Raw genomic sequence first — 16,765 nt, 5'->3', positions numbered from 1 at the left:
TGCGTTGGAGAGTCCCCAATTCCGGCCCACCACTCTGCAGTTCGCATCGTCAGAAGCCCCGACGCGAGAAGTGTCTTGCCGCTTGCGCGCCCACAATGGGGTGGAGTTGGTTCGTGTTTTGGTCGACTCCGGACGGGCGGCTGTTGAACCGTGGGGCTTCCTTTATGTTTGAAACTCGTTAATCTGTGGCTACCTGTGGTGTGATGCGATATATAAGAAATGACATAATGGGCAAAAAGCAACAGTTATCATGTGGAATCGCCCGTCCACAAAGCAATCATTGCACGACTTGCACAGGTATTTCCATACATCTTACTTTTTCTCCTAGTGTAATCGACAAACCGTTGGCCCAGGCTGACCGACCAACCGGACTGCGCCGTTCAAAGCTAGAGAGGGCTGGAGCGCAACTCCGGCATCCCTTATTGGCGCTATCGCGAGTCGCGCAATAAATCAGAGGTGGGTAGTCCGGAAGAAAAAACCGGCCAAAGTCATGATTTCGAGAGAAGAAGAAGTCCGATTTCTCCCTACAAACCGCACCCTACCTATATCCTAGGCATTTCAAAAAAAAAAAAAAAAAAAAAAAAGCTTCTTGGAGTTGAAACGTAATGGTACCTGGCTGTCTGCCGCCCAGAGCGCTTAGATGGACAAGGCCAAGCTGCTATTGGGCTTTCCCACATGCAGGTCTGAGGTCGCATATCTTTCCTTCCTCATTTCCCCCGAGCTCACGATGCGAGGGAGTGGTAGAGCCCCGGCGTCTGGAGTCTAGGTAGGCTCTAGACCGCTGCTGGTTGAGAAAGGCCGGGTGCAGGCGCCTTGAACTAACCCGTTTAGCTGAGGCTCAAGTCGTGCTCACCGCTCTTGTTGGTTCTGATCGAGGAGTTTCCAGAGCAGAGGCACTGTATCATTACATCATTCCCGTCAATTAGCGGTATTCGCGGTTGGGGAGCACACAGGGGGGGAGCTCCTGCCAGAACAGGTCGCTGATACCTGGCTCCCCCATACGGTTCCGTGGGGAACCCCAGGTCGCTTCTACAAGCTATGTCAACTGATAGCTTTGTCTCTCTCCACACCCCTCAATCCGCCCTCCTCCATCCCACCACAACTCCAGTTACAACAAGCATTTCCCCCTCACCTACCCACCCCCAGCCAGCTGTCTTTCACACCAAGCTGCAAGCAAGGTGGCATTCTCCCAATCATGTCCATAGTTCAGTCCAACAATGCGGTTTAATCCTTAGCTCCAAAACACCTCATTCACTTTTCTCGGCTTACCTGAACCAGAGGACCAGGACGTGGGAGTGAGAGAAGAAAAAAACCTTGGCTTGGACCTATCGCTGCCAGTTCGTTTGTGTCGTACCTGAATTGAATTACCCGTGTCTGCCACACTACTCTTCAACTACCGGTCGCCCTTTCTTTTGTCGTGATTGTGCAAAACCCTCAAATATACCTTAGTATTGCAGACTTAGACTACGTTGGTGGCTTCGCGTGTGTTCCCCTCCTCCGAACCGGGTGCGACTTCAGCGTGTGTTCTTCGGCAGCAGCGGCTTTCGAAAGCTCTTCACCTACCTACCTACTCGATCCACCTGAATCATGGTCGTTTTCGATGGCCATGAGTACCTCACCGAGGAAGAGAAGCGGCTAAAGGAAGATCGCGAGCGCTCCAAGTACTGGAAGAAATGGGGACCCTACGTTGCCGAGCGGCAATGGGCTACAGGCAAGAAGAGACCATTGTTCTGACCCGGCTGCCCTCTCGCAAATTCTAACCGTGTGGTATACAGTCCGCGAGGATTACAGCGCAGACGGCGATGCCTGGAGCCGTAAGTAACCGTCCTACCTCTTGAGATTGTGTCCTACGCGAATGTCATGGTTGTGTATCTTGTGTACTGAGCCAACGTGTCGCAACAGATTTTAGCCATGACCATGCCCGATCCCGAGCTTTCCGATGGGGCGAAGATGGCATTGCCGGAGTGTCAGATACGCATAGTCTGCAGAACATTGCGTTCTCTTTCTGGAACGAGGAAGAGTGCGTCGATCGAGATACCTACGTAAAGGAATTTATCGCTTACCAGTGGCTAGCCCGTTTCTGAAGGAGAGACTGTTCGGTTTGTCCAACCCCCAGGGCAACCATGGTGAGAGTGTCAAAGAAGCTCATTTTCATCTTGACAACACTCCTGTAAGTACATGTATGACTGCCCCTATCGGTTGGCTTGTTTTCTAATGGTTCTTCTAGACTGTAAGTCACCTTGGACGCCTGCCACTAGTCTCTCTACTCACGACTATAGCACTCCTACATGAAATTCCTCTACAAGTACCCCCAGAAGGCTTTTCCCTACCAAGACTTGATCGACGAAAACGCGAGGCGCTCCAAGACGGATAAGGAATACCAGCTCTTGGACACAGGCGTTTTTGAAGAGGACCGATACTGGGACATAGTCATCGAGACTGCCAAGGACGATAACGACCCTGATGAGCTCCTCTTCCGTGTCACTGCTTGGAACCGAGGCCCCGAGCCAGCTCCTCTTCATATCATTCCCCATGTATGGTTCCGCAACACTTGGGCTTGGGAAGAGAAGCAGAGGACAAGAAGCCGTCCATTGCAGCGCATGGGGAGAACCTAGCCAAGTCGAAGCACCACAGCTTAGGTGACCGGTATCTTCTACTTTCGCCCTCGCCTGGTGTTGGAACTAGCGGCGAGGATGTGCAGCCCGAACTCATGTTTACTGACAACGACACCAACGTCAATTTCCTCTATGGGCAAGAAAACAAGACGCCCTACGTCAAAGATGCTTTCCACCGATACATCGTAAACAACGAGAAGAAGGCAATCAATCCCGCCCAGACAGGCACGAAATGCGCAGCATGGTTCAACTTCAATGAATCCGGCGGTGTTGGCCCTGGAGAGTGTGCTGGTCAGTTCTACCGTTTGAAACGAGCCGACCTACTTGCTAAACATATACTGCAGTTGTCCGTTTCCGCGTATCGAAGAAGGAAGACACATACCTTGACGAAGAATTATTTGACGACATTGTAGAGAGGCGAAAAGACGAGGCCGACGACTTTTACTACCGACTCAGCCCTCTTCCCATGTCCGATGATCTCCGCAACATCCAAAGACAGGCATTTTCGGGTATGATGTGGTGCAAGCAGTACTACCAGTTCATCTGGGATCAGTGGGCCAACGGCGATCCTGCTCAACCCCCACCACCCCTAAGAGGAAAGCTGTGAGGAACTCTGACTGGAAGCATCTCCATATCGATGATATCCTTTCTATGCCTGACTCTTGGGAATATCCCTTCTTCGCTGCTTGGGACAGTGCTTTCCACTGCATTCCCCTTGCCATGATTGATCCAGACTTCGCCAAGAAGCAGATCGATCTTTTCACACGAGAGTGGTATCTCCATCCAAATGGCCAACTACCTGCGTAAGTATACCACCCGGTTCTATATTAGTGAGCTACCCGCTAATTAAAGCATACTTTAGGTACGAGTGGAACTTTGGGGACGTAAATCCCCCCGGTTCATGCGTGGGCTACGTTCCGTGTGTTCAAGATCGAACGCAAGATGTACGGCAGACAAGACCTCGATTTCCTGGAACGAGTTTTCCAGAAGCTCTTGTTGAATTTCACATGGTGGGTAAACCGAAAGGACACCGATGGAAAGAATGTCTTTGAAGGAGGCTTCTTGGGACTGGACAACATCGGGTTGTTCAACCGGTCAGAGCCTCTGCCTACTGGAGGTGTTCTCGAACAAGCCGACAGCACTGGGTGGATGGCTTTCTACTGTCTGTGCATGCTCAACATCGCGCTTGAACTGGCCAAGCATCGAAGAATCTACGAGGACATCGCATCCAAGTTCTTCGAGCACTTCATCTTCATCAGTGACGCCATGACATTCAAGTCTGGCCAGAAAGAGGAGAAGTCGTTGTGGAACGATGAGGATGGCTTCTACTACGATGCAATTTCTTGGGGTGGCCCCTGGATCCAGCAGCTCCCTGTGAGATCTCTTGTCGGACTTATCCCGCTCTATGCGACTCTCACGCTGGAGCCTGAACTGATCAACAAGCTCCCTTCGTTCAAGAAACGAGTTGATTGGTTCATTGAGAATCGATGTGATGTCGCAGAGCGAAACATGGCCAGTATTAGGAAGCGAGGCAAGGGCAACCGTGTCCTGTTAGCCATGGTTAGCAAAGAAAGGCTCGAGAAGATCCTCAAGCGAATGCTGGACGAGGATGAGTTCTTCAGCCCCCACGGTATCCGATCGCTGTCAAAGTATCACAAAGACAATCCAGTCTCCATGGATGCCAACGGGCAGACCTTCAAGGTTAGTTACGTCCCTGGAGACTCCGACAGTGGGCTCTTTGGCGGCAACAGCAACTGGCGCGGTCCTATCTGGCTCGCTGTCAATTTCTTGTTGGTCGAGTCGCTACAGCGGTTCTATATGTTCCACGGACCAAGCTTCCAGGTCGAATGCCCTACAGGATCTGGAGATTACATGCATCTTGGCCACGTATCCGAGGAGATTCAACACCGTCTCCAACATCTATTCGCTCGCGGGGACGATGGGCGTAGAAGCATCAATGATGGCAACGATCTTCTTGACTTTGACCCTCATTGGAAGGACAATATGTGGTTCCACGAGTTCTTCGATGGGGACAATGGCCGGGGACTGGGCGCAACCCACCAGTGTGGCTGGACTGGTCTCATTGCCCGCATGATTCACGATACCGGGTAAGTCCACATTTTCATGAGGTACCATGGTTTTACAGGTGAACTAACGATCGAACAGAATCAGCTGCCGTCTCCCGCAGACACCACGGACACCGTCAGTGGGTATGGCGCACTATTTTGACGATGTATTCCACCGTAACACGGGACATGGCCATCCGAAGAAACCGCACATGCGCCGATCTTCCACGGCAAGGTCGATCAGTGCCCGGAGCGACTTTGACGTCTCGGTGAACGGAGACGATGACGATGACCATGATGTGCGATCCATCGGCAACAGCGTGGCCGGTGCGCCTTTTACGGACCCTGAGCGAGAATCGCAGCGGCAAGAGGCCGATGCTCACATGCATCGGTACATTTCTGAACAGCTGGAGAAAGTGCAGAAAGACCCGGATAGGACACCGGATTCGTAGAGGAGTACGAGACTACTGCATGAGTTGCTCGTAACAGGGAAGGGGGTTCTGTTCCTCATAGAAGTCTGGGCTTGTGTAGAAGAAACGGACCTAACAAGTTATTATGGTAGTAGATGGACTTGGCGTATCAACTTACCCCTGGAGAGGAGAAGATTGGGTTTTCTTGTGTAGGCAATCAGACTGCTTCTTGGGTAGGTAGTTTAGAAAGAATTAGAGAGAGACCTTTCCTAAGCGTGGCAGACTTGTACATTTGCAGCTCGCATCTTAGTCCTAACCGAGTCCCAACAGTAAACGGTTCAAAGACGCAAACAGCTGGATGTAGGAAGTGCCGAGACAGACTGATTGTCTGCTTGCTCCATCTGATCCTTGATACAATCGCTCAGACGGGTGCCTGCAGCGATGAAGGAATCTCCAGAAATTGCATGGACAAGCCACTGAGCTCTAATGGTTGTTTGTCCTACACGAGGGCTACCCTTCCATTTGCAGGCAGGCCTCCGATTCACATTGACTTGACGTGACTTGTGATCCCAAGTGTTCTTTTTCGTCTCTAAATGCACACCTACCTGCTTTGACGTACTGTAGTCAATCGTAACCAACACCAGGTGTTTTAGGACATCAGAAAGAGAAACCGGGTTGACCCTCACTTTGATCGTGACTTCCAGCACACCCTTTGTTTAGGGAATAACGTCGCTTCCACTTGAATCAACAGTACCAAAGTGCGACTGCCTGATTTTCTCTATAACAAGAGAACCACGTCTCGCCGCTCCCAATATGGACTTATCCTCCTCACCCGGATCGTCTGCAGACGAAGCCAGTGTCAACAACGACAACCCAACATCACGCACCGAAACCAAGGAAATGGGTCGTCGAGGTAACGGTGGCGGCGCTGGAGGAGGAGCAGGACCAGGAGGACCTGGCGGCAGTCGTGGTCCTCCCCTGCCAAGCGCTTCGACTTGGACCTCAGTGCCATGCTAAACAACGAGCAGCGACAACTGTTGCAGCAGTTGATCTTCACCATCATGGACACGATGCAGAGAAATCTGCGCGACATCTTTGACACAATGGGAACTACAGAAACCAACCGCCCAGGCGAGCCATTAAACGGTATCCAGACTCCCGCACCTACCTGGGCCATTGTCCCAAACCCTAGAAGTGCCAAGTACGCCCACCTATTCGGCATGGAACTCTTGCTGCCAGTGGCGACGGAGAACAAGGACGACGAGAAAGAGACCGAGGAGAAAGACAAGGACGCCAAGGAGAAGCCCAAGCCCCGAAAAGAACCGCCCAAGCCCGAGATGGCGCCGCCTGCCCCCATCATCCCGCCGGCGCTGATTGCGTTGGCCAGCCAGCAAGAGGGCGGCGCCCTGGCGATCCCGCAGTCCATCGAGCAGGCCACGGCCATGATCAAGCGGGACGAGACCGATGTCATCACCTCCAGCATGGTGGAGCTGAAGCGGGACGCGCTCACCCATATAGGCAAATGGCGCAGCAACATCTTGCGACGCATGGGCGACATCACCATCAAGAACGGCGGCAACGGCGGCAACGTTGTGAGCCAGGGGCCCCAGCACGCACCAGGTAATGCCAGCAGACGGGGCGGCGGTGGCGCCGCCGGTAGAGGAATACCTGCGAGACCGAGTGGCGGTGGTAAGTTCTTCCTCTGCGGCGACCCATCGGAAGTACCTGTCTCGATATTTTTTTTTTTGGATTCCCCATCTACTATTTCGCATCACCCACCGGCTTGTTCCACTATCCCTTGAAGTACACCTGTTTTATTCCCTCTCTCTGCCTTTCCTTGCGCCAATAAGATGACATTGCGTTGCTTCTGCCCTATTTTTTGGAAAACTCAAAGTATCTGGTTGCTAACGTGTCAAAAACAAAAAAGGAGTAAGCGCCGCGGACGAGGAGTCCAACGCTGCCTTTGCCCGCCTGTACCCGGCATTTCCCACGCAGCTCTCCGAGCTACACAAGGAGAAGCGTGCCTGCATATTGCATTCCCTGCTTCTCTTGCTTCTTGGTCTCGAGAACTACTACACCTATCTCCGCATCCTGTTGTTCTACCTTGCCACGTCATTGCATGTCCCGGTCAGCGTTCTAGCACAGGATGAGTTGAGAGTTGCGCAAGGCCTAGCACAGATCATCAAAGGGGTGACCCCCGAAGAGATCGCCCAGAAACGCGCAGAGGAAGGCAGAACGTCCCGACGCCACAAGGGCGCTGCGAGCGTAGCCGCCCAGTTGGCCGCCCACACCGGAACATTGTCCGCGCCGTTAGTTGCGGCCGGCATCGGCACCGTGTTTGGGGGGCTGGGTCTGGGACCCTCCGCTGCCGCCGGACTTCTTGGGACGATGGCAGAGAGCACCATCGCCGTTGGTAATTTGTTCGGTTTGTACGGCGCTCGAGCAACCAGCAAGATGGAAACGTACCTGAAGGATGTCCAAGACTTTGCGCTACTGCCGCTGCGAGGCGCCCTCGACCGCGAGTACGTCGACCCCAAGGATTTGTTGCCTGAGGACCGCCGGATGCGCATGACACTCGGCATCAGCGGCTGGCTAATGGAGAAGGAGGATGTCACTAAGGCTTGGCGTGCCTGCGGCAACCAGAGCGAGGTTTATGCGCTTCGATGGGAACTAAAAGCTCTCACGAAGTTAGGCATTTCCCTCCAGGCGGCGCTAGGGAGCGTGTCGTGGACCATGGCTAAAAAGGAGATGACCAAGAGAACCGGTAGGTCTTGGCACATGACGTTGGAAAATAATGAGTCACCAGCTAATCCTGACTCTAGTTTTCGACAGTCTCAAGAACTCACTTTGGCCCTCAGATCTGGTCAAGATAAGCAAGGTCATCGACAACCCTTGGACTGTTGGCATGGTGCGGGCCGAGAAGGTCGGCGGCATCCTTGCGGACGCCATCATCAACAAGCTCCAGGGCGAGCGCGCCGTCACCCTGGTCGGCTACAGCCTCGGGGCCCGGATCATCTACAACTGCCTGATGCAACTGTCGGAAAAGCGTGCCTTGGGCGTCGTCGAGAACGTGGTGCTCATGGGCGCACCCTGTCCGACCGAGGTGCGCGTCTGGGCCGCCATGAAAAGCGTCGTGGCGGGTCGCCTGGTCAACGTCTACTCCAATAATGACTACATGCTCGGCTTCATGTACCGCACCAGCAGCTGGCAGTACGGCGTGGCGGGCTTACAAAAAATCCAGGGCCTACATGGTGTTGAGAATTTTGACGTGAGCGAGATCGTCGTCAGCCACCGACGCTACCAGCACATGGTCAGCTCGGTGCTGCAGAAGCTCGGCTGGGAGGACATCGACAGCAACGAGGTGGCCAGGGAGGACGTGGCGCTCAAGCGGCTCGTCGCGGAGGAGACGGAGATGGATCTGGTGCGGGGGTGGGTTAAGACACCGGCGTCGCTCAACGGACCTCTTACTGTTGAATCTCTGGTGCATGGAGTGGAGGTTCTGGACTTGAACCCTTCGCAAAATGGCGGCGGTGGAAAGGCTACTGCTGTGCCTGTACCTCCTGCTCCTCCTGCGGCTGCTTCGAAGCGCGGCAAGAGTCCAACGAAGAAGGCAGTGCCAGCAGCAGGTCCGGTACGGGTCTCTTCTGCTGCTACATTGTCGGGTGGGCCAATGGCTCCTGCCCCGTCGTCGACGTCATCGTCGCAGCAGAAGGAGAACCAGCAAGGAGTGGTGGCTAAGGCCGGTGGTGGTGCGAGACAGGATAAGTAGGGTCGTTCTGGCAAGCGCCGAAACCGAGGCGCCAGGGGAGGAGGTGTCACTAGTGGAGGAAGAGGCGGCTGATTTTTGAGGAGTGACCAAGCAGAGTAAGACAGGCATCGTCTTTTTTGTTTTGGTTTGCTTTGGGTTTTCTTAACGTTCTTCTGTATGCGTCTGCTACTGCTGGTGTAGTAGCAACCTAGCGGGAAACGGGGCAAGAAATCGCATACGAGCATCACTTTTCGGACAACTGTTTGATGAGGATGGCGAAGATGGTTCTTCATGTCTTTCCCAGGAAGCGCAACGGACAAGAGCGGTGAGGATTGGCCATGAAATCATGAGTTTACGAGAAAACGAAGAGACAGAAAACAGGGTTATATGGCGGGTTGCAGCTTTAAGTTGCTGTGTACAAGTAGATATGGATATACCCCATGAGCATTTTCCCCCCTTGATGGCAGAAGGGGAAGATGACCTAGACATTGATAGTTTGCGATAGGTTGTTGTAAAGAGATCAGAATGGCAACATCTTTCCTAGACACTGTTTTTACTTCCGTATGGTATCGGATGCGGTGCCATGGCCAAGTGCCTGGCAACCAAAACCACCAAGTCGGTAGGCACTGGGAGCGTGCTCTAGACTGATATCAGACTGCCATGCATATGGCTATGTCTGCGACGATGGGGTCTGATCCCTCAGCCGAGTTAAGTATACTCAGACACACCAAATTGAATATCAATCAAGTCTCTATGTTCTTCGTCCATACATTGATTTAAGTGTGCGTGGTGGTATTTTGCCGCCCATCTTCCTCCTTCATTTCCCCCACCCCTCTTATATACCCATCGAAATCAGGGGGGTTAGGTGCCTTATCCAAAATCTCGACAATAAAAAGATATAACCAAAAAAAGATCCCCATCATCGTCACGTCAAAAGAAGAAGCCCGCTAAACATATTGAAGAGATTTGAACAATACCTCGGCAACAGTGACCGAGAGTAAATAAAAAAAGAAAGAGGCAGGAGGCAAATTGTGCACCCGCACAACCTCGAGGCAGACCGAGCCAGCGAGCAAGCGAATATTCAGAGCATCGTAAGCCCATTTACTGCTTGGCGAACCAGGGGAACTTCTTCTTGCTGGCATCGTACCCTCCGGCGCCCTGGCTTTCTACCGTGACACTTCGCTGGTAAATATCCTATATCCAATAACAGTCAGTAAACATTTTTCATGCAATCTTAAGATGGAAAATGGGTAAGCGGAGTGATTCATCACGTACCTCATCATCAATAGGCATCAAACAGTCCAGGATCAGCTCCCTCGCGACATCATGCTTGGTCAGGTTCGGATACGGCGTGCCCTGGCTCTTCATGATGGGCAAGCAAACCTCACCGAGCACCTCGAACTTCTTCCAGTTAATGCGGTCGCCCTCCGGGCCAATAAAGGTCATGCTGCCCTCCTCGCCGAGACCAGATCCCTTCGGTGCAAGGGCATGAAAGGGATGCGGGGCAAGGGGGAGTTCTCCCAGGCTAATCGGTAGGCAAAGTGACTTTTCTGCGTCCCCATCAGCAGCACAAGTCGTGCAAACCGCTTCTGTACATCCGCCGGCACGAGGGCCTTGGTTTGGGCAAGACGGTGGATGGCCGTTCCGTTGATGCCGGCCAGCACGGCTGCGAGGCCGTTGTAGTTGTTCAGCTGTCGCAACTTGAGCGCAATACTCATAAACTTCTCGAGCATCTGTGCTCGGTGTTTCGTCTTGTCCCGCATCAAGATCATGTTGGCCACCCACTTGGCGATATGGTTGAAGTGGGTGACCATCCGATTCACGTTCTTCATACCCCGACTCTTTTCTCGCTGCTGTGCGTTCAAGCTGACGTGTCTTACGAGGTCACGGATCCGGATGGATGAGAACATGACCCAGTCGATCCTTGTGATCTCGTCGGCAATGTCATCGTCGGACGTGTCCATGAATATGTGATAGCGGAATTTGGTCAGTGGCATTGTATATGTCGGGACCATGGTCGCAGCTTCTCGCTCGTAATCCTCATACGAGTGGAACTGGAATTGGTGCACCTTTGTCGCGCCAATATCCGTGTTGAGAGAGGAAGTTGCTGATGGCCGCCGAGCAGGGTTGTGGTCCTCCACGCTCAAGGAGCTCAAGCTTTCGGTGATATCTGATCCTCTCGGGCCGTCGGGCCTACCAAGACTTGACGCACCAGAAGCCGAGTCCTCTTCTATAACATCCGACTTGGCCCAGCCGGTGTCGTCATCCTCGAACACGCTGAATTCGAGGTTGCGGCGCATTTGCTGCGCTGCCGCTGCGAATATTGGCTCGGATGACAAGTGCCGTATGAAGTCTTCTAGTGTTTTGCGAGTGGTAGGCCTGGCGAAGTCTCCGGGTACGACGCCACCCATTTGGCTACCACCTCGATGATGCGAAGCTGCGACGACGTCTTTGTAAGATAGTGCACGGATTTATCCTCCTTTACCTGGTCCAGCCGCGTCAAGATAGCCGTGAAGAGCTCGCCAGGTGCAGCGAATTTGCGGTACAAACACAAGAAAACATCCGCGAAATTACTGTCTGACCGTGACATCTTGGGAGCGAGTAGGCGATCGACTAGCTCATCGAACGTGACCCCTGTCTTCTTCGCCGGGCGGTCGAAGGTGATGTCGTCATTGCGCTGTAGTATGGGTATGTCGTCGCTGTAGCCAAAAGATTCACCGTCAGATTCCTCGATGTCCAGAAAGGATGGCGCATTATGGCGGTCCAGACGAATGCCTGGGGTTCGCAACATGCTAGAGACAGTCTGGTTGTCATCGCCGGCTGCATCATGAAACTATTGTAAGCTTCCTGGATTTCCAGTACGGGGCGATCGAAACATATCCTTCTTACCTGACTGCGGTGGCAAGCCTCGCACAAGCGACATATCTGAACTAGCACGGCTATGCTTACTATGTTGGCTCATCGGCCGCGTTCCTGTTGAGTCATGTGGGGTATCAAGGTGAGCCACGGAGGCGGCTCGTCGCCTTTGACCAGTAGCCTCAGCTTCTCGAAGTTAGTATAAACCCTGTAAATATCTCCCTTGCATGGGTACATCATGATCCCCTGGGCCTGGGACTCTATGGTGCAAATCAGAACTCTGGAATTATCCAACATACCTTGGCGGTTCATCACAAGAACTTTCAGTAGCCTGAACAAGGCATTCCTTGAATTCTCAGGTTTGCTGGCCGAGGTCTTGAAGTCTGAGACACACGACTGACAAGCGGCAGCGAGTGCTTCTGTGTTGACCTGCCTTACGTTTTCAGGGTTGTCACATTTCGTCGCCACCAGGACCGTGGGTAAAGATGAATTGACTAGTGCCGCTGCTCCTGATTAGTCTACGAACCAGCGATTGCACCCCCAAAGATTCAGATGGGTCGTTGACTTACTTAAAGTCTGTGGTAGTTCCATGATGCTTTCTTTGTTCATCACATCGTATAGGAGCAGGACCCCGTCGATTGGGGGCATCATGGTACCGCCTATCTGCCTGGGCCATTGTATCTGCCGCTCTGGATTCACATCAAAATACTCGAGATCGAGCTCGAAAAGGGTCACTGCATAAGGCACGTTGTCTATGAAGATGCGCGCCGCAGTCGGTTGGGGCCCTGGAGCTTTCGGTAGACCTATCGCCCGCTGGATGAAGTGAGACTTGCCCACCCATTGGCTCCTATGGCTGCGATGTTGATAGACTCCATGGCCGTTGTTTCGGGTGGGTCAAGGGCCTTGATCGAGTTCGGCAACCCTTCAGTATGCGATTGCTGCTATGTTCTGGTGGCGGCGCTTTACAAGAAACCAAGCACGCCTGGTCACACGAGTGTGGTATGCGCGACTGGGAAGTCTTATCCTTCGAGGTGGCCGGTGGAGTACAGGCGCGGTAGCATCTCGAGGCGAAGTGTCTGGGTCTCTTGGTCGGCTCAAGCGGCTGTGTCCCGCCGCGATATAAACCTCGCAGAGGGATTGACTAGATTAGGGTATTTCACAGTACGTAGGTAGGTAATCACGTCCCTGTCGTGGCCACGAACAAAGGAGTTTGTAATGAGGTCGGTAGCTAGGGATGGATAGAACGTTTGCGTATGGTCGATCGGATGTGTGCGGTCGTTCGTTAGGGTAGCTCCTGGACAGGCCTCGGCACCGATGTTGAAACCCTTGCTTTCTGTCCCAAGAAGAGGCAAGCCCAGGCCAGCTATGGGCTGACTGCACACTTGCTGTGCCAGAATGTGGCAAAGAACACGATCTGCAACTGTTTGCCTGCCTCCCCCTCTCTTCCCAACGTTGCGGCTTCCCGTATCCGGATGTGACAGGAAGAGCGGGCCGAGTTTGGTGGGCGACGGTTCACAATATCGACACAACGGGAAGGCTGTCGCCGCAGTTGGGAGTATATATGCGCGATCGTGTTCAGCGGGCTTCTTTCAGTCGTGTTGCATGGGCAGGTATGGACGAAGACAGGAGCTGCTGGCTGTGGCGACTTGCGATACCGAGGTGAGATGGTTGTTGGTCGAGCTTGTTGGAGGCTCTTGGCCAGCGCGTCAGTCGTGAGCAGAGAAGAGGCTCGTAACGGATGGAGGAGGACGCCAGATGGTGGTTATGTATAGAATAAAGCCAGGAGTTGTTCAATGGATTGGCAGCAATTGATCAGTGGCCTCGTAGACTATGGGGAGGTTATCAATCACCACATGCATCAAAATTATTTCTACTTGGGACAGTCTTTCGCATTGCAGCCCGTCCGTCTCAGTGGGTGGTAGTGGTGGCAGCGGGTAAAGCGGGCGCACTTTCCCAATGTTCCGGTTCTGGTTTTAGTGCCAACGACCCCTCCCCTCCCAGCTTGATCTTGATTCGTATTTCAGCCCAGGCCAGACCAAGCCAAGCGCGCATCAAAAGGCGCCACCAGGAGGGAGCTCGATGTCTGGAATTGAGATTGAGCTACCTACATCCTGATGTACGTCCAAGTCTGTCTATGTACAAGGCTACATGTCTCCGGACATCAGAGGCTCATCAATCATCATCATCCCTGCGCGGGGTCAACGAACGTACAGTAGAGAAGTCGCCCCTTGTATCAAGTTGAGGAGGTCGCCCGCCACCAAACAGATTGAGGGAGTGAGGTGTTTGCTTGGTTGGGCCGAGAGAACCCAATTCAAAGCCCAAGCTTGGATGTCAATGGTAGCAACTTCTTTCGTCACCGAAATATAGGAAGCGGCATCAGGCTTCGGAAGAGGAGAGGAGTCGTTTGCATCAGTCGCATCTCGCCTATTGCAACACACCCATCCATACAGAGCCCCTGGAACACGAACCTGGGCGCTTGGTCTGCGGCTGCTCGTCACGGCGCTCTCCTATCACACAGCATGGTGGCTTGCATTTGTATAATTACCTGTACATATATATGTATGCACGGAGGGAGGTAATCATTGACAAATATACCTATAGCAACCCAGAGTCTGCAAACACGTGGATCATGGAACCCAATCAACCTCCTTCTACCCCACTGGCGGGTCAACTCTTCAGCTTCAGGGGGCCAAGAGTCTCGAGGTAGCTCCGCCCATAGGTAATATTCAGTTCTTCGTGGTGTCTAAGTCTCCAGACATCTCCGGGTTGATTATTATACAAGTAATATGTTCTTAGGTTAGGTAGGTATACAGCAAGTCTAGGTAGACTATCCACCAGATCCATCTCGCCGCCGGTCGACATGCTTTGCTGTCCAACCCTCCATTTCCATTTTGACGTTCCTGGACCCGACAGTACGGTACCCAGTTTCCACCTCCGCCGGGTTAAGTATTTGACAAGGATCCGAGAATAGCCTCTCGCGGAACTCAGCCGTAGAGAAGGCTAACGTAAACACGACCACACTGCAGGCCCATTGTACATATCTGTGTTCGCTTCCTATATATCGACAACTGGCCAATACATAGATTAAACCATAATGCAATGCACAGCTGTTTACGCAAACGGTTACGGAAGAAGTAGCAATTGCTTCCTATCAAGCATCAAAATATGGCCTAGTATGCAGCTCGATAAGAGCCCAATGTAAAGTCACAGTACAATACCTCGTGTTCAGCAGTGAGTTGACTGGGACACTGTGCCTTCATAACGTCGGTCGCTTGTCACAAGAGCCGCGCAAATGATGCCCAAATGCATTGCCCGGTAGCGAGAGGTGGTCATGCGAAGTACATTTCCACGTATTCTGGTTGATGGAGTCCGTACTCGGATCTGTTCGTGCTAAGGCCAGTCACTCCAGCTCAGCAAGAATTTCCTCGGAATTGGTGGTATCGGGAGGCATTTCACAATATTCTGCCTGTACAAGTCCCGAAAACCCCTTCCTGGATAGGTCCCATCCCATCAGCGCGGCACAGCTCATTTTGCTGTGCTAGCAATCGGCCATCTTCCCGCCAGTCTGCTACAATAAGATCTCGCCCAGATTTTCGCCTTCGAAGCCCAAGGTAAAGAGTTTCTTGAGCTTGTTCTTCTCCCGCGACTTGTCCGTTGCCTTCTTCTCCTTGGCCATGCGCTCGACCTCCTTGAAGTCAGCCATCTCGTAGCCCGCGGGCGTGTCGTCGTCTTTGTCCAGGTCGATCTCGCCTAGCAACAGCACGTTCTCGCCTCTCACAAGGAAGATGCCATGGGACTTGTCCGCATAGTAGCCCTTTACGGGGGAGGCCTCGGTGGCGTCCGGCAGAGGCGCATATATGCGCTCAATCGTGGATTGTAGAACAATATTTGCTGCATCACCGCTCATGCATTAGAACCAACCAAAGCTCTCTCTGTTGTCACACGTTGCTCGACCTCTCGGCGACAGAAGGCAGAGAGGTACCGCAGCAGCAGCAGACGCCAAACGTACCAAATTGATCCCAGCTTCGCAGGATACCTGTCAGCTTCCTACCGTCGCGCAGGCAAATTAGAAGCTTCTCTACATGGCCTGTCAGCTCCAGCAAAGTCGAGAGAGCAATGCGCTCGAGGGTATCGTCGCCATACTATCCGTGAGATCGAGCAGCTGGGCTGCGGTGGTGAACATCTGGGGAGGCAACTGCTGTGGTTGCTGGGGCGGCGGTGCTCGTCCCAGAGCCTGCGAAATCGGCGCGCCCTGTTGGGGCGACGGGTCGTGTATGCTTAAGTTCTCCATCATCATATCATCTGGTTTGTAGTGGTTGTGGTAAAGTCGGCTTTCTCGATGCAGTCCATGGAGAGATGTGGACTGAGGACTGGGGGTCGCAGAATGCAGAGCGTAGCTAGGACATCTGCGTCGCGCGGCAGTTGGAGGGAGGTATGCTATTTTTTGTGGTCACTGTTTACACAACCTCGCAAAGAACGTCATCAACTGTCCAATTGTAAGGTCTAGGAGAGCCCGCGAAACGATGAGGTTTCTAGTCGGAAGAAACTTGAAGCGGCGGCAACACGCAGCGCAGGGACCGTGCCCAAAGTGGGGGTGGAGTGACGGGACAAACCAGAACTTGGAAAGACTTCAAGAGAAATACAAATCGCTGGCAATTGAGTCATCTACATTCATTTTAAATTCAAATTCCAGTCGACATCTTCTTCCACCATGAGCCTGCTAGTATCAATTTGCTTAGCGAAGCAGCATCGCGAGTCGAGACCTCCATAATGGGCCCTGATTAAGTCCGTCGAAGCTGACCTACCAGGTACACACACCTCGTCTCTCTCAAATAGCCCAGGCAAGGAAGCTGGATGCCCATACTCAGACTGTTTCTCGATGACCGGCCCGCGCTCCTCAAAATCAAATGCACACTCTTTCTATCTTCAATCTTCTTTAGAATAAGAAGCAATCGAAGCTGCTTGGTTATACACTATTTTTATTTTCACAAATCTGAAATGATCCTTTGCAGCTTGAGAGCTGTAACTGTATACTTGTTATACCCGATATCCAAAGCATGTGCATTTTAT

The 16,765-nt window shown here is 52.7% G+C and overlaps 4 protein-coding genes across 4 annotated transcripts; 2 read left to right on the top strand and 2 right to left on the bottom strand.

Moving 5' to 3' along the window:
• Positions 1–1,587: 1,587 nt before the first annotated feature.
• PG994_001321 (uncharacterized protein) lies at positions 1,588–5,133 on the top strand (the record flags this gene model as incomplete). The annotated part of the gene is made up of 11 exons (XM_066852730.1): positions 1,588–1,727; positions 1,776–1,814; positions 1,910–2,020; positions 2,074–2,170; positions 2,280–2,586; positions 2,640–2,906; positions 2,960–3,167; positions 3,212–3,418; positions 3,478–3,499; positions 3,546–4,723; positions 4,782–5,133. 11 exons carry the CDS (start codon positions 1,588–1,590, stop codon positions 5,131–5,133), a joined length of 2,928 nt encoding a protein of 975 aa, XP_066720871.1.
• Positions 5,134–6,101: 968 nt separating this feature from the next.
• Positions 6,102–8,860, top strand: PG994_001320 (uncharacterized protein; the record flags this gene model as incomplete). Its single annotated transcript, XM_066852729.1, has 3 exons — positions 6,102–6,780; positions 7,019–7,855; positions 7,914–8,860. 3 exons carry the CDS (start codon positions 6,102–6,104, stop codon positions 8,858–8,860), a joined length of 2,463 nt encoding a protein of 820 aa, XP_066720870.1.
• Positions 8,861–9,940: 1,080 nt separating this feature from the next.
• PG994_001319 (uncharacterized protein) lies at positions 9,941–11,762 on the bottom strand (the record flags this gene model as incomplete). Its single annotated transcript, XM_066852728.1, has 5 exons — positions 9,941–10,033; positions 10,115–10,312; positions 10,411–11,166; positions 11,247–11,659; positions 11,729–11,762. The coding sequence occupies 5 exons, from the start codon at positions 11,760–11,762 to the stop codon at positions 9,941–9,943; spliced, it is 1,494 nt and encodes a 497-aa protein (XP_066720869.1).
• A 3,501-nt stretch (positions 11,763–15,263) lies between these two features.
• PG994_001318 (Sm-like ribonucleoprotein) lies at positions 15,264–15,986 on the bottom strand (the record flags this gene model as incomplete). Its single annotated transcript, XM_066852727.1, has 3 exons — positions 15,264–15,586; positions 15,705–15,773; positions 15,839–15,986. The coding sequence occupies 3 exons, from the start codon at positions 15,984–15,986 to the stop codon at positions 15,264–15,266; spliced, it is 540 nt and encodes a 179-aa protein (XP_066720868.1).
• Between the last annotated feature and the right edge of the window lie 779 nt (positions 15,987–16,765).

This window comes from Apiospora phragmitis (genome assembly GCF_038363925.1).
Source record: "Apiospora phragmitis strain CBS 135458 chromosome Unknown utg000002l:1.0-5516284.0:1.0-5523493.0, whole genome shotgun sequence".
Lineage (NCBI taxonomy): Eukaryota > Fungi > Ascomycota > Sordariomycetes > Amphisphaeriales > Apiosporaceae > Apiospora > Apiospora phragmitis.
The sequence above is the reverse complement of the archived record's forward strand: the minus strand, read 5'-3'. Positions and strand labels throughout refer to the sequence as shown.